The sequence below is a fragment of the Malania oleifera genome, chromosome 13, assembly GCF_029873635.1.
Source record: "Malania oleifera isolate guangnan ecotype guangnan chromosome 13, ASM2987363v1, whole genome shotgun sequence".
In the NCBI taxonomy this organism is placed as follows: Eukaryota; Viridiplantae; Streptophyta; class Magnoliopsida; order Santalales; family Ximeniaceae; genus Malania; species Malania oleifera.
Window position 1 is genome coordinate 75,560,039 of NC_080429.1, and position 27,233 is coordinate 75,587,271.

At 34.7% G+C, this 27,233-nt stretch overlaps 1 protein-coding gene across 2 annotated transcripts in view; it reads left to right on the plus strand.

Moving 5' to 3' along the window:
* The window catches only part of LOC131146639 (probable serine/threonine protein kinase IREH1), a 74,513-nt gene extending 58,037 nt beyond the window's left edge, over positions 1-16,476 (plus strand). The window contains exons 10-17 of one of the 2 annotated variants that reach the window (XM_058096367.1): positions 5,992-6,196; positions 7,254-7,339; positions 8,207-8,295; positions 14,340-14,391; positions 14,499-14,555; positions 14,653-14,826; positions 14,947-15,024; positions 15,960-16,476. In XM_058096367.1, coding sequence (XP_057952350.1) covers positions 5,992-6,196; positions 7,254-7,339; positions 8,207-8,295; positions 14,340-14,391; positions 14,499-14,555; positions 14,653-14,826; positions 14,947-15,024; positions 15,960-16,037 — 819 coding nt within the window. In that variant the 3' untranslated portion in view covers positions 16,038-16,476. The remainder of the gene's footprint in view (positions 1-5,991; positions 6,197-7,253; positions 7,340-8,206; positions 8,296-14,339; positions 14,392-14,498; positions 14,556-14,652; positions 14,827-14,946; positions 15,025-15,959) is intronic. The other variant, XM_058096366.1, reaches the window with a different exon arrangement.
* Positions 16,477-27,233: the final 10,757 nt, after the last annotated feature.

A 27,233-nucleotide genomic window follows, 5' to 3' on the forward strand; every position in this document is an offset into this window, starting at 1 on the left:
TTAACTTTTGTGGATTAATCATTCATTTTATACATAATTTTTTATTAAACTTCAGATAAAATCCATATGAATTTAAAATTTAATTAAAATAAAAAGATCCATAAAACTTCAACAAGGAGAAAATATGTTTATCTAGAGACAGGAAGCTAGGAAAATTATGTGACATTGATCTATAGATTCTAGGTGAAACCATTTGAGACGGGATTGGAAACTCATCTCTCCACTCACTACAAAACAAGAACCTATCTAAGCAACTAGCAACTGATTTCTACTCCCCACACACTCGCATTATACAACTGAAAATCCCTAAACCCACACTCCATAATAAACCTGTAAAAATTTTGCATACTCTTAATAGATCCTGCCTTCCCTTTTTTCTGCAAAGGAAACCATGCCACATTAAATCTCCCCTACTAACCACCTAGGATAACAGAACCCATACACCACAAATAACTCATATAAAAAATAGGACCTATGATCTGGTCTAGTAGGATGGTAAACTGACCCACTGCTGGCCCCTTCTTCGTCCCCCAACCCTCCCCCAACCCAAAAAAAAAGTGGACCCCTGAGAGGGAAGATCCCTGCATGGCACTCTTAAGTTTAATTTCTTGAATAAAAACAGTATCACGAGAACTTGTTAGTAAAACTTTCGTACTCAGCACCCTCTTTCTCATATCTCCTAGACCTCTCACATTCCAAATATTTTCATAATTTAACTACTTTACCCCCCTTAAACCTTTACTACCTCACCCCCACATAATTAATGAACCAACTAGCTTATTCAATTCTTTTTGCGTCCTCTTTTTTTTACCTCTCATATGTCCTATGAGTAACCACAACTTTCATTTCCTGCCCTATGGGACTTGGTACCCAAACCCTCAAGGAGATTCTGCTGGTCACGATTGTGTCTCTCACTTCCTAATGGATTAGTGGTTCTAGCCCACCCTCTGACACATTGGAATATCAGTAACTTTCAGCAATTAGGATTGGGTAAGATACCTTTTTTGAAGATTTGAATCCTATTGATTCTACCTTTTAGGTTCATGCATGGCACTACCCCCCTATCTATCAGAGGCAAATTCATTCAGGAAATATGTATTCTTCAAATGGCAAGCACCAGCCTGTGCTTTAGAGGAGCTCCTAAGAACATTATCCCCCATGTACTGCTACCCAAACAATTAACATTCACCCAATCTGACTCTACAACAAATGAACCCTGCATACATTTGCGTGGAGTTGTGAAGAACTCATCCTCCACTTCAATTTTCTGCCATCAATTGATAACAAATCTTTATCGTTTTTGCATAAATTCTCCAAATCATCATATGATTCTAGGAATTCTTGAATCATAATGTATGCAAATTCAGTTCCCTCCACATTCTGTTTTGTTACTTCCATAGCAGCCAGCAAGGAACACATCGCTCAAACTGGAACATTTGCCTCTGCAACTTGAAAGCCTGTCTGATCACCTTCAATAGCTTCAGCCATAACCCCCTTCATGACCATATCATCATTTCGCTTACCTAACTACAAATTAAACTAATTGCACATAATAATTACCTGTTAACTAAATACACTCGGGTTTCAAACCCACCTTAACCCTATTCTTTGAAATTGGTTTCCTAATTGGGTCAAAGTGATCCATCTGGTTACCTGCTTCCCATCATACATCACTTAACTTCTTTGCCTCATTCCATATTCTATGAACTTATTAAAATTTCCAGTTGTGGTCAAAGCTTGTAAATGGAGTTTGTGATTGTACAAGCACTTTCTTGCAATGAAAGTAGTAGCAAAGCAAGACAGTGGAGGACCAATGATTGCTGTTCAATCAAGCCTATTCCTTGAAAAATGTTTTCCTCTTACGCAACCAGTTCATCATATGTTTATGATTATAAGGGAATATTGTGTCCATGTCAAATTAATAAATGAGCTGCACACGCTGACAACGTAATGTTTGGATATTTCTATTAAAGAAACCTCCTTGCAGCTTTATAGTTCGATTGCATTATCTGAACTACATTTCTAGTTTCAACTCATTCAAAAATTTTAGCAAAGGCCACACAATATTTGAGCATTTGTCACAATGTATGAAACATCTACTGATAAATGAAGGATATCCATATACCCTTAGGTCAATAAATGAAGAAACTAAATGAGGGTTTGTGTCTAGAATCAATCCAACTGTCCCCCATGATAGTTCAACTTGTCTCAGCTTGATGAGAGTTGACTCGCTCTAAAAATGAGTAGCGCGAAGGCTATTTAAAGTATAGGAGTTTAGTCGTGTAATAATTAGCCCAAGGGCCAGATCGTCTCCTCAGGGAATGTATTTTAATTCCAAACTTTGTGTAAATCCAAAAGAAAAGAAAAAAGAAAAAAAAAAGAAAAAAAGAGAAGGTTTATTGAACATAGTTCAGATTCGGTTTCTTAGATTGTTGAGATTTTGTGACGACATTAAAACGAAGCAAAACATAAACTATATTACTCAACTTAAATGCGGAAAACAATCCTACGTTAAACATTCGGACAAGAAATAAATCCTACGTTTGAAATTTTGGACAAAAACCTAAAGACGAAAACTTTATTACTCTACTTAAGCATTCAATCATAAAATTAAACACCAACTTAAAAATTGAACTTAACCAAATCAATAACGTAAACAAAAACTGAATTTAATCCGACGATTGTTTCACCGAAAACGAACTTGACTCTTCAACAACTTAGATAATAAACTAAGCTAAGATCTCAAACAAACCAAACACGAGATAAATAGAACTTAACAAAATATTAAAATTCTAAAGGAAAATTTTAACAAAGACGAGCCGAATTTAAGAATGAAAATAATCCCAATCAAAATTCCTTCCAACAATTATATTAATTAAAAAGAAAAGACAAACTGAATTTAATAATGATAATCCAACAAAAAATTAAGATTCCAAGACAAAATAAAAACACAACTGAAAATTAACAATAATGATTTAACCAAGTATTTAAATGCAAGAAAAAAAAGAGAGAGAGATGAGAGAAGAAGAGAAGAAAGAAAGAAAGCAAGCCGTGAGAGAGAGAGAGAGAGAGGAGTGTAGCCGTGATAGATGGGCGAGTTGCTGCGGCTTCTCCTCCCCAAAAGCTCCCTGCTGCCGCACACCCTCTCAAAGCAAAAAAAGAGAAAAAGACTCCCCTTTTCAACCCTACAAAGCCATCCTTTTTAAAATAATACCTAGCCTCCCTTTTACTTTACATTAAATGCTAACTTTTCCAATTCAAAATCCCCCCAGCACATCCTTTGCAATTCAGCGCAATTCCTTGGAGCTCCAGCACATGCATGTGGGCCTAGCAGCCCACTCACCACATGGTCACATCATGGGCCTCACACATTGGCTTTTTCTTTTAATTCAAAAGCACACAGTCTACCCTGCACTTTCAAGCCTGATTTTAACCTTCCTACAGCCCGTATCACTCAGAACTCAAAACATGAAAATTGTAGAGCTTTTTCTTAGCATTCCACAGCATTTTGAATCATCTCAATCGAAGTTTGGATGAGAAAGTTATGTCCAGATTACGAACCAATGTCGAAACTATCCATAATCGTCCAATTAGTTTCGTTTTGCACTTAGCGCCTCCATTTAAATCATTTAATTCTTTATCCTCCATGAATCCCACATACGTGGCTTTTTCAATGAAAAGCTACGACCCTCACATGCATCGCTTTTGCGTGTAATTTAATTTCAACTTTGATTCTTGAAAATCACTTGCAATAATAAAACATGAATATTCATCAATTTATGGATAAAATAGAATAAAAATTCAAACATTATAAATTGAGCTCAATGTTAAAATATTGAACATAATTAGGCATTTAATTGAAATTGTAATATTTAATTAACAGTTTTAAATGCCTAATTACGCAATTTTGATGCGTAACCAAGAGTCAAAATTAACTGCACTTACTGCTTTACGGGTTCAAATTAACTTACTCACAGCATGATATGAAGGGCTGCTGTATATGTAGCCGATAGATGCTATTTTACTGCAGGCTGATAAAAAAGTAGAATTCATCACATATGTTGCTACGCATCAAAGAACCAGAAGGCAATTGGCAGGTTGCCATCATCATTGTAATATTTATGCACTTCCACAATATGGATTTACATTGCTAAAAGACGCATTCCTCTCTTTGGATTTTTTATCATTCTTGGGGCAATGATCCTTGCATACATTTTTTTGTTTCAAAAAAAAAAAAACCAAACTTTTTGAGGAAATTTCTTACATTGATCAACATTGCTCTTTGTATAAGGTTTCTTCATTCTGTTGATACCCTAACATGCAATTTCTTTTGGAAAATCCAAATATACAGATCTTCTTCCCGTCAGAATTCTGCCTCTCAGTAGTATACCTGCGTATCACTTCTTTCGTTGTCGAATATTTTGTGTGCTAGAAGCTTGTTCTACATACTGCACGTCTGAGGATGGTGTTGAATGTAAACCAATATTTCTGTTATCTCAAAGATGGAAAAAGCAAAGGCAATCACATAATAACAGCTTAAAAAAGTGTTCAAGAAAAGGGAAAAAAAAAAATACAACAATAGACGGATGTGTGCTTTCCTTTATAAATGCAGCAGTAGGCATCGTTGCTAAAACACATGCAAAACCATGAAATTCTCATAATTGTTCAATACTACAACTGCAACAATAAAAACAAAACCAAGCCTTAAGTCCCACTAGGTGGGGTCTGCTATATGAATCCTATTCCGCTAATTTATGCGATCATGAACCATTTCTTTTAACAGATTCAGGGATATTAAATCCTTACTCATTATCGCCTCCCAAGTTATTTTAGTTTTATCCCTACCCTTTCTATTGCCCCCCACAGTAACTAGCTCACTCTTCCTCACTGGTACACTAGGCTGCATAAAAAAGCATTGCTAGAAAGCTTTGTTTGGTATCTACAAAGCATTGTTAATATTTTTTCCCTATATTTTATTACAATTTGAATGCACAATTTCACCGTCAGAATATCAAAGTCTGAAGAGCATGAGTTGCAGAGAAGGCTTATGATTAACATTTTTAATTTGACAATGTTTTCGCACATTCTGAGCAGCAATGGTAGCACAGAACATCAAATCTACCATCAGAAATTTCTAACCTGTAATTGATAAATGATTTAATTTGGAGTTTAATTAATCAAAAGGAAAACCAAGTCTGAATAATGCAAAGGAATAAAAAGTGCAAAGCATAATGAGTGGGCTGAGTGGGGGCCACTTGGCATAATTTCTCAAAATTTTCTAATCTAAAATGGGATCATGCATTGCCAAAGTGAGCCAAGTTGCTGCACAAGGGCATGTGAATGGGCAGAGAGGATGGTGGTGTTTGGAAGAGAAAACAATATCCAAGCGGCTGCAGAGGATGGCAGTGATTACTGGCATCTGCTTGCAGAGATGTGCGCCCTCCTCCAGTTCTCTGTGGACTCTGAGTGTGGCTCCACCTCATCTCAATTTTGGGTGGGTGGTTGAAATGAGTTCCTTAGAAGTAGCATTTATTTATATATTTGGTTGGGGACGAGCATTTTGATGTTTAGCTTTTTGGACTAAAAGTTTTTCCTGGTCGATTTGGGTTTTATTTACAAATTTGGGGGTCAACTTGATGTCCAAGAGAAAAAAATAGAAAAATAAAAAAAATCAGAAACCTGTTCATTTGAGTTGGTCCATGTTGACCAGGTCATCAGTTTTGTCCAGTTTTTGATAGGCTGTCTCTCTCTCTATACATACATATATATGCATACATATATATATATATATATATACATACATATATATGCATACATATATATATATATATATATATATACATATATATATATACATACATATATATATAAACCAACTAAGGTGGTTCTTATCTGTTCCGGTCCGGTGTACAAAACATTGGTTCAGGGTTTGTGCTCCTATTCATAAGGATAGTCAAATTTACTATATCTTCCAATCTCTTTGTTATACAGTTGACGGATTTTGGGCTTTCAAAGGTTGGTCTCATCAACAGCACTGATGATTTATCTGGTCCAGCAGTTAGTGGCACAACGCTACTTGGTGAAGAGGAACCTCAGTTATCTGCATCTGAACATCAGCGAGAAAGATGTGAGAAACGTTCAGCTGTTGGCACACCTGACTATTTGGCACCCGAGATACTCTTGGGAACAGGGCATGGTTAGTTGTCCTTGTTTGGAAATTTGTGCTTCTAGTTATGCTGACTAATTTCTGGAAGCTAAAAAAAAGTTCAATTAAAAATATTGGCCATGGAAAAAAGAAAAAAGGATTTGTCCTTTATTTATTTATTTATTTACTTATTTTGTGTGTGTTGGGGGCATGGTCTTAAATTTCCACGAAATTGTTGAAAATTCCATCGAAATTTACGGTTTCCATCATCCTCAAAATTGAAATGGAAATTGATATCCGTATTGCATAATTTCCATCAAAATCTCAACGAGTCATCTCGAAATTTATCGAAATCTCGAAATTTCAGCGAAACTTGTCAAAATTTTAATTATACAATGAAATTTTCTTGGAATTCAAATAAGAGATTTAGGAGTGAAGTGAAATTATCTTTTAATTTAATTTTATTTATTTTTGTCGAAACAAAATATTATTACAAATGCTTTTGAAATTATATGAAAAAATAAACTTACAGCAGCATTTTATTTAACCATTTGTCTAAATTATCATTATTTGTATAATAAATAATATTTAAATTATTTATAAATTTTATTTGTATGGGCTAAATATGTTTACTATACGTTATCTTACAAATATGTTTGATACACATAATATAGTACAACTTTTCCACCTCATACACAACATAGATGTATTTAACTTGTAATATATTAGTTCTAAAACTTACATTATTATGTTTGTTAACCATTTCTAAAGTTTCACAAAGAATTCCATGCTTTACTACTGATTTCCTTTATTTTTTCAAATCGAAATCGAAGTTGACATTGAAACCGAAATTTCTGTCGAAATTTCCGTACTTTTGGAGATTCAAAATTTGAGTCGAAATCGAAATTTAAGACCTTGGTTGGGGGGGGGGGGGGTTGGGTCTGCCTGTATTTGGATTTTACTTTTTAAATGGGATTAATTTGCTTTAATTTTGAAACCAAAATGGCACTCAACTACCAAGGTCCTTTGTATTTAAGCTAATTATTCTTAGTGATTTGTTCTTCATGCTGCTGAATTAACAGTAAAATCTTTTATTTTTATTTCTCAGGTGCAACTGCCGATTGGTGGTCTGTGGGCATTATTCTATTTGAACTGATTGTTGGTATCCCGCCCTTCAATGCTGAGCATCCTCAGGTAGAAAGGAATCCATTTCTTTTTCTCCTCTTTTCTTCTTATCTCTTTTGCGAAACAGAATTTTAGCTACCGGTTAAAGCTGTTTGGACTTAGGTCATATTAATCATAGGGGCAATGGACAATAAATACAGCTTACAAATAATGTAAAAAACAACCATTCAACCATAACATCATAAAATGCACGACACCACACCCATGTAAGGTCATATTAATCATAGGGGCAATGGACAATAAATACAGCTTACAAATAATGTAAAAAACAACCATTCAAGCATAACATCATAAAATGCACGACACCACACCCATGTACACCTCCTACTGGTCATTACTCCATAAATTGCACAACACAACACCTTTTACTCATACTGGTCATTATAGTTGTTACAGAATAGTCCAAGAGATAAGGGAAAATTATGTTACGTTAGGGTATTAGCATTTGATTTATCCTGTTGAAAAATCCTATATTTATTATATTCCAACAAACAACAGACCAAGCCTTAAGTTCCACTAGGTAGGATTGGCTACATGAATCCTTTTATGGCAATTTACACGATCATGGGTAATTTCCTCCAACAATTTTAGGGTTATTAAATCCATACTATCTCATTCCAGCTTATTTTAGATTTACCCCTGCCCCTTATACTGCCCCACAGTAACTACACTTTTCCAACATTGAGTTTAAATTTCTCGTAATTTTCTACTTACCAATTGCCATTGGGTATGTCAGTTTTGAATTTTTGATTTCATTGTGCTCCTACCTAACTTGAAAATGATGCAGGATCAGCTAATTTGTTGTAAGATGAGCGATTCTTCTGACAGAAGTCATTCTGTGACGCTTTCTTATTTTTATTTTTGTTTTTCTTCCAGATAATATTTGATAATATTCTCAACCGCAAAATACCTTGGCCGGGGACACCAGAAGAAATGAGCGCTGAAGCACAAGATTTAATAGATCGGTAAGAGGCATTGTGATCATTATCACATTTGGGGTGTTGCTTTGTAGATTTTCCTGATATCTGAGATTAATATTATTAGGAGTAAATTATTTCCTCTGTTTAGTTTTTTTTATTGTCTATTTGGTGGTGGAAATATTTTTATATCTTTTAACGTTTATTGTTATTTGCAATCTCATTCGGGGTTTGGTAGTATCTTATGTTTAGTCACTATTAATCTTCTTTTAATATATGCTGACAGAGCATGAACTTGAAAAGCCATTGCTATGATGAATGTTAAATGTGAAATTGTTTATTTAAGTTAAAAGTTATGAACATGTCCCAGGAGTGATGACATTATTGTGGTGACATTATTTTTTTTGTGAAATTTTAGGACTTCTAAATGATAATTTTTTTATTGCAGTGTTTTCAATAGAAAATTTCTAATTTGATGCTTCTTTGTGTGTGTGTAGTGAAAAACCTAGTGACATGCAACACAACAACAATAACAACAATCGCCTCCATCACCACAACCACCACCACCACCATCAAACCTTAAGTCCTACTAGGTGGGATAGGATTATTACCATATCCTTGGGGGCCAGGGGCAACATCCTTTGACAATGGAGGGTTGTCGAATCCTTACTATATCATTCCAATTTATTCTAAATCCACTCTCCTGCTCCTATGGCTGCAAGTAGGTGGAGTTCAGAAATAAAAACTGAGATTTCATAATTGTATTTTAGCAGACTTCTTTGACTCGAATAACTCCTCGAAATGATAAACAGATAACGGCTTGGAATTTCAGTCCAGAAAATAGGGAAGTTTCTAGGTTTGACAGTAACTTAATCCTCAGATCAATACCTGTTCTGGCACTGTTTCAGGACAGTTAACAGTGGCTTTCTGCTAGCCTCTTGTGCCTTTAGTAGCGATGGAAGGACTGGTAGGCACTGCAGGGTTGAATCCACAAAACCCAAGCCTCCAAATCTTCACAACCCTAGCTTAGGAACTGAGCTCTGCAGAGAAATCTTCACAAAAGATGAGCAAAAACCTTCTGGAAAAGTGGCTGAAGGTTCCTATTTATACCAGCCCTACGGTTTCCAAGAGAATACAACTCCTACTTTGCAGATAACCCCTTTGAAAACCACTTATCTTCAAAGCCACACAAAAAATAATTCCCATCACAGAAATACCCCCCTGAATATTACAAAATGACCCCCCCTCCAAAAGATAATTTGACCAAAATAAATCTTAAAAATCAGAAAATTAAACAAGGATCTGAATTGCATCACTTATTGCCACCAACATTAACTAGTTCACTTTCTTGCCATATCTTGTATTATGTGTAACTGCAAAGGTGTTCAGTCCTTGATTTGTCTTTTATAGCTATTCCACTCATCCACATTAGGATTCTCATTTCAACAACTTCTACTTTTGCGATAAGTTGTTTATAAGTTGCCACAGCCGTCCTACAGATTTTTTCCATTTAATTTGAAGGTATTATACGATTATATAGCATGCCCAGAGCACCTCTCCATTTTTACCGAACCTGCTTTTAACTCTATGTATCACATCTTTTCAATTTTTCCTTCAACATACATAATGGATCCAAGGTATTGAATTCTTCTAGTGCTATTAATTCCAATATTGCTCTTAACAAAACCAAACTTACATTTATTATATTTTTCCTTATTTCTTCTTGTCTTAAACCTCTAGATTTATAGCTTCTCTTCACAATTCTAACTTAGATATACTCCACCTCACGTTTATTCAATTGAGAGAAAAAACCCCAGTGAAAAATTGCTATTTATGGAGTTTCATTATTAAATTATAAAATATGATTGATGGATGTGGTTTAATATTGAAGATGGCTTATGATAAGTGTGTTGATACTCATTTGATGAAGGGAGGAATAATAAATGTTCCTCTGTAAATTTTGCGGGACTAAGTTTAATGGATGTGCTACCTTTAGTTAGATTTTGTTTCCGGAAGGGTGTAAATTGATATTATTTGGATGCTTGGGTTAAATTGAAGCTTATTTGTGCATTGCTGGCTGCTAAGTATCCATATGTGGGTTGTAGATAATTGTGCAAAGAATGTGGAGTCAATTGTCTGAGGTGTCTACCTATTGGGTATATGAGTCTTTTATAAATTATAAGTTAATTCTTGAAAGGCAGGGTCTTTTGAGAAACAGGCCCATGACTCTTAAAATGTGCTACAAGATGAAGTATTGTTGTGTGGGCCTATGCTCCTCTCCAATATAATTCAGGGATCCAATATACAAGTGGAGTTCAGAAAACACCAAGAAACAGGATATCAGACACCGATGGCTGCCGAGTGATGTGAATGTCTTGCATTTTCGCAGATCTGCTTCTGGACAGGTGAGATTTCTGGTTTTGACTGGCCACCACTGATTTGATAGGTGGTGATGTAGTCACTAAAAGTTTGCATCAAAGTGGAGTTCCTGAAGTTGCAGCAATTGAATCTTCTAACAGATGATGTTCTCCTACAATCTCATGTGCTGAAGGTATTTGAATCTAAGAGTGCTCTGTATGATAAGAAATTCAATGGTAGTGGAAGACTGAAAGTGATTGAAATTCGTGCTGCATTTTATGGTTTTTATGCAACAACAAGGTGCTGTGGCTGTGGTTCAAGTTCTCTCTGATATGAAACGTGATGTCAGACAGCAGAGTAGGGGAGGGAGGGAGGTTTTTGATTCAATTTCAAATGGACAAAAACATGCATACAGAATACTTAAACCACCCTTTAGGTAAAGTGAAACTTATATTTCTTTTGGTTAGTCCCTAAATAATTAAAATCTGCTAAATAGGCATGGTTCCCAAATATGATATGCAATCCCTAACTACCCAAGCCCATGACAGAAATAGGTTTGCCAACTGGGAGGCATAAGTGGCAGTCCTCTGTCTCTTAGAGTTAGGATTTTTTTTATCTAATTAGTAGGGGCTTTGGTCGTTTTCTAATATATTATGGTTATTTGGGCTTGGATTATTTTTGAATGCTTAGTACCTGGTTCTTGATCACCCAAACAGCAGAGTGAACAAACACAATAAATCCAACTGAAGCAGAAAACTAAAACTCGTTGAATTGGCAGACATTAGCACAAAGGGATTAAGTGAAATTTGGCTTACAAGTTAATATATTGGATGGAAATGTGGTTTAAGGTCTTCTTTTGAGAGTCTTTGGAGATTTATATTACCGCTTTGCCTATATCTGATTCCACATACCAACTCATACCAAATTTCAGGTTGGCAAAGGTCTTCTTTTTGAGTCCTTGGAGATATATGTTACAGGCCAGTGAGCCAAAGTGGCAATATCTTGTTGGAGTTGTACCAAGACCATTACATTTAGTATTAGAGCCACCTTGGGGGTACTATCATATGGGTGAATCCTACACAAAGGTGTGGACCATTCTGATAAGAGCGTTAGAGATTGGACAGGAGTGCATATCATAGCCCAACATTGGATGTGTACTATGGAGATTTTGGGCTTATAAGATTCGTTAGGCTCCAACGTTGTGAGCTGCCTTTTATAGGACAAAACTGCTACCAAATTTAGGGTGGGCAAAGGGCTTCACGTTCGTTTATAGGAAGACCCATGGGTGGGTGATTTGACACTTTCTCTTGCCATTTCCTCTTGTTGCCTTTATTCATTGCTATTTTTTGTGGGTCTCCATTTATGTAGGTCTCTTTTGATAGAGGTGGAGGATTATGGTCTTTGTGTTTGTTGGGAGGCATGCTGCCCTTTCAATAGGGAGGATATGTGAGAGTGCCTAGTCAATTCTTTAGGGGACTTTTCTTGCAAATCTTTTTTTAGAGTTTTTGATCTGGGAGAACATGACCTTTTTGCTCTATGATAGTATTTGGAAGGCCAAAGTTCCCTCCAAAAGTAAGATTTTTATTTGGTTGGTTCTTCTTAATAGAGTTAGCACTAACAATCAGTTGCAGAGTAGGAGGCGTTCTAAGGTGTTATCTCCAAGTCTCTGAGTGCTCTGCTTCTGTAGTCCTGAATCTGCCTTTCCATTTGTTTATGCATTGTCCTTTCTCATGGAGCATATGTAGCAGGTTATTTGGTATTTTTCTTTCAGTTTAAAGTTTTGGCAGGAGTAAAGACAGGTCAGCTTTATGGAGATGTGAGTTTGTGCTGTTTGGATAGGATTCAATGTTTGGCTTCTTTATGTGCTATTGCTGCAGGTTGTTTCAAGGGGGTGCGTTTTGAGGATGTTCAATTTGATTGGTTGGTTTGATTTTGAATGCTGTCTTCTTTTTTAGCTTTTCTGATTTTCTTAAGAGGATCTTTCGTGATACCTTCTTTCTTCCTCAATAATGTTTCTTCTTTTTCTATCCAGAAAAAGAAAAAAAGAAAAGAAAAAGAAACTCAACTCTCCACGTGGACTTAAGAGAAAATTTTAAGAGCTATGGGAGAAGTATTCATTGTATTAAACACTTAAGTGGGAAGTGGGAAGAACACTTATTTGTTATTTGATAATTGGCATCTTGTTGGGTCAACTTTCCAGTATTATGATGCTCGGGTGATTCAGGACTTTGGGCTGCAGAACAAGGCCAATGCAGCTGATATAGTGTTGAATGATAATACTTGGCTTAGGCTTGATTCCTCTTCTGTTATTCAGGATTTTTGTTCTTAAAAATCCAGATGAGCTTATTCCTAATTTAAGTGCAATTGATAAGTTTTCTGGGACGTTGCTGCTGGTGTGTTTACTCTTGATCTGCTCAGAATTTTCTAGGGATAGGAGCTCCCATGATCTAGTTGAAGGGTACCCTATGTTTTAAAAAGATGTCCTAAGACATGTTTTTATATTTTGGTCAGCTGTGCTCAATAGAGTTTCATCCTAAGCCTGTTACTGCTTCTGGTTGTTTCGCTCTTTAGTGATGGAAATTAGTCTAGAAAACATCTATTTTTCAGCTGTCAATTTTCTACAGGGGTTTTACAACAAAATGTTCAGTTTATGCTTTGTGAATAAAGAGAATGCTACTTGGAATAATGAATTTAGCTGGATTCTTGGGATAAGTTCCACCAATTCTGTTTTTCCTCATCTTTATAAGCTGATTTTGGTTGCCTCTACCTACTATGTTTGGAAGGCTGGGAATTTGAGAATTTTTTAGAATGTTCAGCTTAATGTGAAGCAAGTTGTTCTGTGTGTTAATTATTTAAGGGGATGTTGATAGGCTCTAAGAAGGTTAGATCTAATTATTGTGATCGTATGATCTGGGTTTAACTGGGGCTTTTGTTTCTGCCTGATCTGTGTATTTTTCCTGTGTAAATATATTCTAGTGATTGTTCTAGAAAAAAGAAAAGGTAAAAAAAAGTATAGGTTTCTCATACCTAGGCTTGAAGACATGCTCGATATGTTAGCTTCCTTAGATTTTCCTAGTAGATACCACTAGTTATACTTACGCCAGGAGATGTGTAAAAAAGTGCATGTAAGATGACCGAGCAAAAAAAAAAATCCATTGAAAATCCACAATGGTCTATTGTGTGGTTTTTCATTCCCTTTAGACTTTCCAATGCCCCTAGCACATTCAAGGTCTATGGCACGTCATCTTGTAGACATTCATATGTAAATTTCTAGAGGTATATTTTGATGAGATTCTGTAGTATGGCTAGGGATGAACACCTGTTTCATCTTTGTCAAGTTTTTGTTTATTTGATTGGAGCTAGGCCAGATGTTAACCTCAGGAAGTTTACATTTTTATAGTGTAGTGTTCTGGGTTTTGTGGTTTTTGTGGCAGCAATAGCTGATCAAGATTAAAATGAAAGCCCAGGGAGTAGTGCCATCATGTCTCCCTGAGCAGGTTGCCTCAAAATTGAAGATATGCACATGTTTATATAATCTTAAAGTTTCTAACAGAAGCTTATGGCTTAATATGTGTAAATTTTTTAAATTGACAAATAAATAAATAAAGGAGCCCAAGTAAAAAAATATATATTAGTGTGGAAAGTAAGTCTTATGGACTCTGCTACATAACTAATGATTAGTTCTAATAAACTATTTTTGTTTTAATTTTGAAGTTTTCGTTGTGCATTTCCAGGTTGTTGACAGAAGATCCTCATCAGAGGCTTGGAGCTAATGGAGCATCAGAGGTGAAACTTGGTTAATAATATAAAATGTTGTCAGTTCTTCTTTGAGTCCTTTTTACGTGCTCCCAAATCAACTGTGATAATAATTTGATGCATAAACTTTGAAATAGGTGAAGCAGCATCCATTCTTCAAAGACATCAACTGGGATACACTTGCTAGGCAGAAGGTGTGGCTGCCCCCTCTATATTCTTATGATCATGAAGATTCAGTGTTATCATGTGTTTTCAGAAATTGATAACATTTGAACCTGCATTGTTCCACAGGCTGCTTTTGTTCCCTCCTCAGAAAGCGCCTTTGATACCACTTACTTCACAAGCCGTTACTCATGGAATCATTCAGATGACCATGCTTATGCAGCCGATGAGCTTGAGGATTCTAGCGACACTGGCAGCAGTGGTGGCAGTAGTAGTTGCTTGAGCAATCGCCAGGATGAATTGGTATTGTAACTCAAAACGGTTAATTAAAAAAATAGTGAAATGAGATGAGATGTTAGACATTTTTATATTAATTGGTGTGTTGTGGGATTGATTTGCTTTCTTGGTCACAATGATATACAGGGTGATGAATGTGGAGGTCTAGCCGAGTTTGAATCTGGCTCATCTGTCAATTATTCATTCAGTAATTTCTCATTTAAGGTATTTTGATACTGACTTTAGCCTTTTTTGGTCGTTTCTTCTTATTGAAATACAGAGGTTTAGCTCAACCTTCCTTTACAAAATGCACAAAGTAAAGAGAGATTACATTTTTAATTACCCTATAAAAGATTTTTTTTTTTTTTACTTTCTTGTCTCATTATATTTCTGTTACTTTCTTTTTGTTCCTGGTGTGAAAATTTCATCTTGTTTGCTGTTATTATATTTTTTATCTTTTGGGAAGAATGAGACTGGTGAAGCTTGATATACTTTGTTGGTCTACAACCTAACAGTTTAAGCTTTTAGGTAAAGCGGTAAACATGGTGTATCAAAGCTGGTTACGAGGAGGTCCTGGGTTTAGTTCTCGTTGCTTGTGTTTGTTGTGTGCTGTTTAAAAAAGTATTTCCCTGTAATGGGTGTAATTCATCGTGTGTTATCTTTCCAACATAGATAACCTGGACGGCTGCACTGCTGTGGAGCTCTTCAAAGATGATGACTAACAAAAATATTGAATATATATATATGGAAAGTGTGTGTTTTTTATTTTTTTGATGGTGGGGTGGGGGGGGGGGGCGGGGAGGGATTTGTTTTTACCTTTTACTGGGAAGGAATTTCTGGTATTTCTTTTGAATCGTTTCTGGAAGAAAAATGATGTGTTTTGTTGAAGATGTTCAGCATAGGAGATTAAATTTTTAGAACTATGGGAGTGGTTTGACTTTTTGAAGCATTGGTGTAGTCTTGATTTGATGAATGTTCGCAGATTGATGTTTGAAGTACGTACCATCAGATTTTTGTTCTAGCTTCTTTTGTAAGAATTGACATGAACACATTTGTATATATATTTTTGTGCTACAACACAGCTATTGAGAATGATCCTGAGTTTGGTGTGAAGAGATGGTTAAATTAAATCTCATCAATTTCTTCTCTGTGATCACCAGAATCTCTCTCAGCTAGCATCAATCAACTATGATTTGCTTACCCAAGGGCTTGAAGGAAGATCCCCCAGAAAATCCTAATGCGTGACTGCCCATCTCCATCAAAACCCATATTGAATTTGACATTTGATCGATCTTTGGGCATATTGGAAGGCCCAAACACATCGGTGTTGTTTGTGTACCTTGTATATGTATGACTCGTCTGTTTTTGTTTTTTTCCCCAATTCTGTTTACTTACATTTAGTATGTAAATTAACACCCTCTTTGTTTTCTTGATGTGCTAACTCGCAGAGCAAAGAAGTTTTAAGACCAAAACGGCTCCAAGACATTCTTTTTCCTCTTGTGGGCAACAGCTTTGGCTTTGAAGTTGAAAACTTAAGGTTGAGCAATGTAGTTTGGTTTGGGGACCTTCATGTATTTTGATTAAAGATTGTGCCATTTGGGGGTTCAACCTCTGGCCTTTGGATGTACATGCATGGATTCCAAATATATCAATGAGAAACGCTTCCTATTTATTTTTTCCCTGTAACGAGTTTTGTTCTACGTCTACCTTCTTGGAGGTTTCTCAGCTATTGTGAACAATCTCCATGTAAAATGTTTCCATTGGTCCGGAGCCTTGCTTTTTCTTTCTTTGGTTTTTGAATTTTCATTTTAAATACAAGAATGCACAAAGAAACATGAGGAGTCGAACTCGAGACCTTGGGGGAGGTTGAGAAATCGCAAGGATCAAAAGAATGACAAGTTCATTGAGAGCGTTAGTTGCAGCTATATTTCATGAATTTGAGGAAACAACAATTCCATTCCTCTGCATAATGTGTTTATCTTGGGTGGTCTCTGCTTTGGATTTGGATAAAACGATTTAAATGAAGTATAACATTATTTTGAGTTCCTGTCAAAATGATCAATTTATACAAACTCAAAAGTTGGAAACCCATGCTGTCAAATTTTACTTTATTGATGCGTTCGTTCATTCTGGTGTGAATTCAATAATTTGCTAAACTAGAAAGACAAGCTTTGCGTTTTGAGCTTTAGTAAATTTTATTGGACGTATATATTTTTTCTAATCAGAAAAAAGAAAATTTATAATAGTTTAAGCCACTATTGGACATGTTCTAGCCTTTTAAATTCTTATTTTTTGTATTTTACTTTTTGAGCATATAAGATCAATTGATTTGTGTAGTTGTAAAAGGTTGTTTAGAAAATATTTCACATCTAGAAAATATGCTCTATTATTTTTCAAATTTTTATATAGATATTGATACCTAAAACCACATCATAATTTTACAAGAAAGTAAAAATAAAAATTTTAAATTGGTTTTAATGGATAGAAGAAGATGACACATTAATGTTCATGTCTTTTTTAATTTTTTTTCCCTTTGGTTGGTCGTGTTAGTTGAAATGATCCTATTTAAAATAAAAGGAAATATCTTTTCTGTTGAGTGTGATTTGTATTTTCTATTATGTTAAAGAGAGACACTGACAAATTAATAGGGAAAAAATATTGGCCTCTTATCATTGATACATTGAAATAGAATAATTTGAGAAAATTATAAACACAATTTTATTTTGTTCTTTTCTATTCTTGTGTACCAAATAAATCATTTTTATAAATGGTCTCTTCAATGCAAAATTTATAATTCATCAATCATAAAATATTGGGTCACTATTTGAATCGAGATTTTTAATATAGATCTAAACTCGGAGTACTTCATATTTTTAACCACAAACTGTCATATTAGTATTACTTGTTAGTAAAAAAAATATAATAGATTTTATCACATTAATTTTTGATGTCATATAAGCGTGAGAGATGTGTTCTAAATTTCAAAGAGATATTATTACCCCTTATTGGGATGTATCAAAACATACAAGAATTTCAATGAATAAATAAATAAATAAAGAGGCTTAAATGGAAAAAAACAGAGCCAAATTATGAATGTGGTTGGGAGTGGGGAGTGCCATTAACCATAATGCCAATGAGACAGGAACACGTGTATGTAAAAAAAAAAAAAAAAAATTACACACTCAAACCAAGGTGGGGAAAAGGGTAAAGGTCTTGGTTGGTTGGGTGCATATCTTTTTTGTAAAACCATGTGTTTCTTTCCCACCTTCTCACCCAATATTTATTAAAAAACTTCTACTTAATAGAGATGTGCACGAACATGTATGGTTTGGTTTAGAATAGGGGAAAAGGAGATAAAAGTAGATGGATAGGTTAAAGAGGGAATGAGACAAAGAAATCAAAGATGAGGGGGATAAAAGGTAATAGGGTCTCTTCTGTCATTGGACTATTGTGTTTTGTGTATTGAATTGATGGAGAGATACTCTTACAATAATCATTATGCGTATTAATACCATTCTTGGAATTGGTGTGATCTCTTGGGTTAAAATTTTTTGTCTGATTTAAATATTTATCGATTCACTACAGTTCATATTTCATTCAATATTAAAAGTGTGTATACGATTAGACTATCCGTGCAAACATACACTTGTGAGCATATCTCATTTAAATTAAATGTGTGCACGAGAATAATTATAATAATAAATAAGCAAGCATACACATATGAAAACTAAAGTGCAGTAATTAAATGAGATAAGGAGAGAGAGACACATGATATTTGTTATCGAGATTCAGTCAAATCAGCCTACGTCCTCACCTTAGGCATCCCCCCAAGGATTCCACTAACCCTGCTCACTTAAACGGGTGGAGTAAAATCCGTTACAACCTCTCTTTACGGGAGCGAGGTAAATCCTAGTTCAATTACCAGACTGAATCCAACTGGTCTCCCTTGACACCCTAATTCAATTTTCGGGTTGAACCCAACCGGTCTCTCTTACGGAGCAAAAACTCTCCAGTTCAATTAATGGATTAAACCCAATTGGTACATTAAAAACATTTTTATACATATTAAAAACAATAAGTTAGAATGTACACATTTAAGCTTATAAAATGCACACTCTAATATGATATGAAATATGTTTAGTAGAGTAAGGGTGTTTATCAAATAATTTTTGTACAACAAATATATATGTGTATAAAAGATATAATCTCTAACAAAATTTTTTGCAGATAAAAATATTTAGAGAATCTGGAGTTTAAGCTCAAGAAAAATATATGTGCAATAAATAATTTCTTCTAAAATTATTTATCATGAAAATAATCAGGAGAAACTCAAGCAATACTCTAAAAAATAAATACTAAGTGAGAGTATATGCATGTGAGATGATAAAATAAGTGCCTAAATAAAAATACTCTATTCAAAGATGATTTTTGAAATATATGAATGAAAAAGAGTTGGAGAGATTTGTTTGAAAAATTGTCATAAAGAAATGATTATAGTAATAAAAATTGGTTTGGGGGAAGTTTGATTAACAAAGGTTTAAAGAGAATTTGGAGTTAATCAAAATAGCTAATCTGACGTTATGAGGGGGTATTTATAGATTTTTCGAAAATTATGACCATTAGAGACACTCGGTATTTTCCAAAATTGTTTAATTAAAAAATTAAACATGATTAGAGCTATAAAATAACCCAACCCAAGAGGTTTGGTTTACCGTCTTAAAGGGCCGGTTAGCTGAACACTCACAGCGTATTTTGAATTGCAAAGGGGTTTGGTCGGCCGAGCTAGGGGTCGGTTGGCCGAGCAAAGGTGATTTCCTTTCCTTCGTCATTTTAGTCGCCTGACCTTAAGTTCAATTTGTTGATTTTTAAAGGTCGGTCGAACGAGGCATATTTGACCTGAAGGATCGGTCGCTCGGGGACGGTAGAGAAGTCAAAATTTAATTGTCAGTCAACCGTGGATAGTATGTTCATTTTATGGTCGATCGCCCGAGGCATAGTCAACAATTTGACTTATGGCCAACAAATTGGTCGGTCGACCGAGGTGACTATAACTGAAATGGGTTGGTCGACCAAGACTTTTTAACTAAGCCAAAAATCCAACGTCGATCGACTGAAGTCTTTGTAAACCCTAATTTGACCCTAAAGTTATTCAAAAAATTTTGTATGATTTTAATCTTTTTAGAAAAAGGTTTTTGGTAAAATGTTAGGTGTCTTATGGCCAACCTATGGTCATCTGAGCATTCAATTATGTCATGCAGATGCATGCATTATTACAGACCAAAGATAAAAATTTAAATGCAATTCAAATAAAATTAAATGTATTATTTATCTTCTTTGCTCATCTTCATGGAAAACGCTAGATGTATGAGCTTTATGCGTCTTTATACTTCTATTTTTGTTCCCTTATGTGTGTGTTAAATTAATGAACCTATTGACGTGCTAAATACATACATAAGTAACTTGTGTTTTGTCAGCATCAAAATAAGGATTAGATTCAAAAAGCCAACAATAAATCTTAATAACAGAAGAAATTTATAAAACATTTAAAACTTAGTCATAATCTGAGACTATTTCATAACATTAAAGGTCCAACTTATTCTAGTTGACATGTCTGTCCAATGCTTATCCGCCTTGTCACCTAATGATGGGCGACTTCCGCCTGATGAGTAAGGTGACCATCATCACCTAATGATGGGTGAACTTCGTGTGATGACTTATGCGGCCATAATCACTGATGACTTATGTGATAATTGTTGCCTTATGATTGCATGTTATCTGTTTTCCAAGTGGCTACTTACAACTTTTGTGTCTACTCAGTGATAAATGATTTCATTCCTTAGGTGATTTGTGTTTCACCTACAATATTTGAATTATGCATCTTTCAAACGATTTTCACTTAATCACTTGGGTATTTAGACGACAAGTGATTCATCTTGCATAGGTGACTCTTTTTTAAGACAACTATCTTGCCTAAACAATTAGCATCACATTTCGAGAAGGTGTATAAGGATGACACAATCAATTTCAAGTCTTAATGTCATATGATGCATGTTCAGGTGTGGGATATGTCATGATCGAAAGGGAATCATGCATGATACAGGGAGTTGAGTCGCATGCTATGTCCAATGCCAATGATAAAGGCAACAATTTTTGACATGTTAAATAGTCAGGGTAGTTACTTAACATATTTCCTTGTAGGGGTTGATGTGATGTATGAAAACATTACTAGCAACAAATATGTAGACATAGTCATTATGCCTTGTAGGCAAACATTGGTTGCGTCCAACACAACCTATACATTTGGTGTGATAAACTATTGGCCCTAAATAGTTAGGGATGTCAACAATTCCCAATTTTCATTATAGGAATTGTTTTTATCCTATTCCATGTTCCATAGAATAATACTTGCACGAGTAAAATTTTAAAAAGTTTACATTTCTATACAAGTTTTACCAGATTTCTATTTTATTTTGTTTGTAGGATGACTAAACACTCCACAAATGAAACGTAACCTTAATACATGATTGCGTTAGAATAAGATGAGGAAGACCTTTGATTTCTCACATTAACTTTTCTATAAATGATAGTTTAAATTTTTTTTAGGGGTGTTAAGAATTTATTTCACGTACTTAACAATTATTTCCTTTAAGTCAAATGATTACTTTTAATTTGACAAAGAAGGTGTTTTTTTTTTTCTTTTTGTTAGCACAAAGACTTCCAAACTAGTTAGATTCTCTCAAATCTCTATACCAAGGATTCTCTAAAATTTCTAATTAAAGTGTGAGAAATCCAAAGTTGAATAAGCATTTGGGATTACATGAGGATGTTTTAAGAAGGCTTTTCTCAAATTTATTATTAATATATATAATTTTGGGTATAGTTTTCAAAATAATAAAAAAAAAAATGTGTGCTTGTCCTATATTATAAACTAAGGTAAATAAAAGTAATCGAATTTATAAATTCATACTCATTTGCAACCATAATTCCTAAAAATCGCTCATAATTATGTGTAAGTCATTGTGTTATTTGAAACCTATAGCTTTTCACAAATTAATTCTTTGTGCACAAAAAATAGTTCTATGATATGAAAAATGATTGCAAAAATACTAAATTCATGTTTGGCTTGTGTATTTCTTATGATAATGTAGCTCTAGGTCCTAAATTTGTTTTGCATGTGTGTGATATAAGCTCTCTCATATGTGCACTTCCTAATGATGAGTGGTGATAGAAATCGTTGTGTTATGCTCTCTCTCTCTCTCTCTCTCTTCTTATTTTTTCTCTTTTATTTATTATCGCCTCCTTTTATTCTCACTTCTAGATCATAAAAATTTCCCTATATTATTCGATGTTCGCAAGTAAATTTTTCTAAATTATTATATTCTTGTATAATTTTTATGGTATTTTCATCTTGTTTCACTGAATTCGTAAGGATAAACATTCAATAAACCAAACATGACTTTAATAATCATTAAGCTAAGTTGATAAGAGCTATTATTTTTAGCCATTTATTTTTCTGCAAACATTAATATACTTTCTTTTTTGAATTGTTAGGAATTTAGTTGAAGTACTAATTAGTTATTGCCTTAGGTCTAGTGATTGATATTGATTTGACAAGGTAGGTCTGCCTTTTTTTTTTTTTTTTTTAACAAAAATACTTCTAGAACTATTAAAGATTCTCTCAAATTTCTTTAAGGCTATTAAAGATTTTCTCAAATCTCTAATTGAAGTAAGAGAAATCCAAGAGTAGACTAAGCATTTCAGTGGGAACATTTCAAGAAGGATTTTCTCAAATTTGTTACTAATACAATTGTTAGTAAATTTTATTAAAATGAAGAAATGTGAGCTTGTCCCACATTAAAATTTTATATGTACAGAATTGAGTTTGTAAGTTCATACTTGCAACTACAGTTCTCGCACATAATTATGTAAATGTTTATGCATATATTATATTCTTATTAACTCTTTATTAATTATTTTCTTAATAAAGCACTAGTCTTTGAATCACAATATCATTTAAAGCCTTGAAATTTTCTATAGATTAGTGCTTTGGTGCATATTAAATAATTCCCTGATGTGAAACATTATTGCAAAAATACTACATTCATGTTTGGTTTGTGTACTTCTTAAAATGATGTAGCTTGGGGCTTTAAAATTGTTTGTATGAGTACGATGGAAGCTCTATCCCATGTGCAATCTTGAATGATGAACACTGCTCTCTCTCTCTCCGTGCCCCCCCCCCCCCCCAAATTTTTTTTTTATTTCTCTTCTATTTATTTTTCTCTTCCATCCTTCTATTTTTCCCTCTTTTTCTCTTCTTGTTCTCTCCCTTTTTATTTTCTCTTTATTTTTTCTTTGTCATGTTTTTATGCGTACCATGTAATCTCTCTTAATTTCAAAGGTACCTTAGTTATGTTCTGAAAATTTGTTGTTAGAATTTGTTGATTTTGAATCTAACCTTTATTTCGACGAAAACTAAGTTACTTATTCATATTTCCAAAACATGGTTATGCATTAGGTCTTCTTATAAATTTTTCCTTGTTAACAGGGGTGAACCTAAGAACTTCTCGAAGTAGCCATGTAGCAATCCTAAGTTGTTTGGGGATCACTTTTCACCTCTCTATTCCCTACATTAATTTGGAAATTTATAACCAAATGGTAAATGAAGGAAATGGCCCTTACATGTTAAATATAAGTTGGGTCAAAATCACCTTGTACTTTGAGCTTTCCATAACAACATGATAATTCATAAGGATGGATATTTTATCTTGGTTGCTCCCTAGTAATGATTCGAAGAGCCATTATACCTAGAGGCCTTGTGGTTTCCCCAACCAACTCCTTGGATATGTGTAGCTCATCAAGGTTCAAGACCTTTCTTTCAAAAACCTCATAAAATCACACACGTGTCATGCTGCCATTGTTTATTAATTTTCATGTATCCTCATAGTCTTCAATGGCTAGAGAGACACTAATACATCATCCTAAGGAGAATGAATTCTATCACCATTAGAGAAAAAAATAATATCATCACTCTATGGCATGCTGGATACGACTTCTTCCACTAGCACTTTTAATATTTTACTCTTCTTGGCTATATTGTTATCTCCCCCTTATAAGCCTCCTAAGATGATATGAATGACTCCATCTATTAGTCTATTGTCTTAAGGTCAATCATCATCTCGAAATATCTATGTCTTCTCTTTTACCTACTAACCTCCCTAAAATCCTTTGCATTTCATGCCCTCAATCTAGTTTTAAAAGTCCTTACACTCACTTGAGTATGGTCCTTGTCGAACTCGTTGCACTTCTCTCAATTCCTCTTGTGAGAAGGTTTTCTCGTTATCAAGCTCTTGTAAAATTTGATCATGCTTGATCTGTATAATGATTTCTCTTTGAGGTGCATTCAAAGGGGTATAATTCTCAAATTTTTGAAGCAAATGCCAAGATAGGGTGGTGAGGCATCCATAGTTTTGCTCTTTCACTTATCTCTAATTAAGGTAAGAAAAATCATAGCAAGGGATCAAGGTCTAATTTTTCACTCATATAAACTATTATGACAATGTGATATGGATCCTTCATGTAACAACCTGCTACTTCTTTAACATTTTCTTTTTTCTATGTACATATAACGCAATTATCCTCTATCTGAAATACTACTGATAATACCCCCAAGCTCAAAGGAGCACTGAAGAAACTCTGTGCATCATACATATCTAAGCAGCGGTATACAAAAAATGGGGAACTACTACATACAATACCAGAAAACTACCATGTTCTCAAACATATTTACAATACCAAATACCTAGTGATGTCACTATAATTTGAAAGCTACCCCAAAACACTGGTATCTTATAAACACCTACCCTTCCAGCAAGGGCAGCACAAGACAACCTCTACCCGCGAGCTTGATCTGCTCGCCTAGCTAGATCTCCTGAAAAATAGAAAGTTACTGGGATGAGTCGACGACTCAATGTTCAGTAAGAGGAAATATGCTATTACTAGTGTGTGGCGGCTGAGTTACACATTTAAAATACTGAAATAATACTGATACTGTAATTTGAGTAAGCTGATAAACTGTATAGAATATATGAAATATAATTTAAAATATAGTTGTGTATCTGGGTTTACTATTTGAATGTGCTGCTAATATAATAATATAAACTATTGTTGTGAGATATATCTGTACATAGAAACTTCTGCTATACCCCAGGATCTGTATATCATGATATATCCCCTCATGATAGGGTTGTGTGGCCCGTAGGCTGGACTTACTCTGGTTGGCATACCAGGCAAGTCAATCTGAATCTCTAACATCCGCCAATCTGTATCAATCTAGCACACTACAATCACTCCGGGCAATCTCTAACCTCTAGCTCGTCTAACCGGCTACCTCAACCCAGCATATTGGGGAGACTGCAATCTCTCCTCGCACGGTTAGATGAAATCCACATACTATCTAAGTTATGTGCTTGCACGTGTCTGATATAGCAACGGTACCGTGCTCTGCTGTATATATCTATCTGTAATTTCCACAAGGATCTGATATCATATAATACTGTATACATATATAAATATATATTTATCTTGTTGCTTTTAACATGATTTCAAAACAACCATAATACTATAATTCTGTACTGTAAATACTGTAATATCTGAATAACATAACTGCAGCATCTTGATGCTATAATTGTATATATGACTATATAATTTGTCTATATAAACTGTCTGTAATATCTCTGATATCTGTGTATAATATCTGTAATATCTGTTTGAACTATCTGTAATATCTGTGTATAGTATCTGAAATATCTGTCTAAGTGTTATGGTTTAGAAATCACGTTATTCTGAGAAATACTATAAGTCTCATTTTATGCTGATAAACTGTATATTTGGGTATCTATAAAATTGTATAATCAATATACTATACTATAATAAACTCATGCCACACATTTGATTAATCAAAACCTCGTGCTTCATATATGTAATTTTACTAAAATAATAATACTTATGATATACTGGAAAATAAAATGATCATCATGCTTGTAAATATACATACATATTATGCTGATAAACATTCTAAAAATGTCCTAGCATATCATATTTCCCTTACCTAAATTCTGGAAAACCCCTACTGTACTCTGACCCTATACCCGCAGGGTTCCCTACTCAACATCTTGAAAACAACATCCCCCTGAACAAAATATCAGTATTTCTTTGCATACAACATTTCTCATAACTGTAGGGAAAACAAATACCGAATAAATTGTCTTACCCTGAAATTTGGATGATTTTTAAACCAACTCCACCAACGATCAGCTCTAGAAAACTTGCAGAGAACTTCACCAAGAGCGTCGTGGTGGCCTCAAATCTTCGATTTGGCAAGAAACGGAGCCGGGATTGAAGAGAGAAGGTGAGGGGAACGTTTTAAAGAGAGAGAGAGAGAGAGAGAGAGAGAGAGAGAGAGAGAGAGAGAGAGAGAGAGAATAGAGAGAGAGAGAGAGAGAGAGAGGGTGATTCTATGCTGAAAATTCCGTCAAAATCATATTTTAGAAGTAGTTATAGGCCCGGATTCGTTGACGAGTCCTTGAGAAATTTCGTCGATGAACCTACACCCCTCGTCTATGAGATTCAGGCTACTACAAACCCTCTCTTGGTATCTTCTCGTCGACGAGATCCTCATGTATCCTCGTCGACGAATCCCCTGTGTTCGTCTACGGGGCCCTGATTAATTTCTCGGTTTATTACACTTCAAGTCCATTGTATGAGCAATGTCGTGTTGGACATACTCATACAGTGGCTCATTTTCCCATTACTTCACTAAAAGCATCAACTACTAGGATTAAACCCATTGGATTCATGGTACCATATCATGAACTTATATCAAGCAAAGGATCCTCTCTTAGGGATCCTACTCATCCTCAAGTTTTCCTACAAAGATTACATCCATTTTTAAGGTATTTTTTGTTCTATCAAGCTCTTTTGGAGCTTGTAGTTAGGAGGGCACTTCCTAAATGATTATAAACCATTGACCACAAGTTATTTAGCTTTTCTCTTTGCCTTTAATTAGCCATGTTGTCCTCAATGCGTAACTTAAGAGTTCAAGTACTTTCTACCTTTAGATTGTGAGTACCCATTGAGCAATTTTTTCCAAATAAAGTGAGAACTTAGCCACCAATTTTTTTTGAACAAGACTGACATGCCCAAAATAGCCTAACCAATAAGAGTAGGTCAACACCTAGCCCACGCCTCCTCCGGGTCAAATGTTCCAACGAGCAATCAGCTCTAGCCCAATAAAGAGGAGGAGAGATCCATGCTAATGGCTTAAATAGTTGAGTGATGGGCGCAAATACTTTATGACCTGGGAGAGATTCATGCCCCCGCGCAATAAAGACGAATCAACCAAGGGTCAACTCGAGCCCCAATAAGAAGGGATTTAG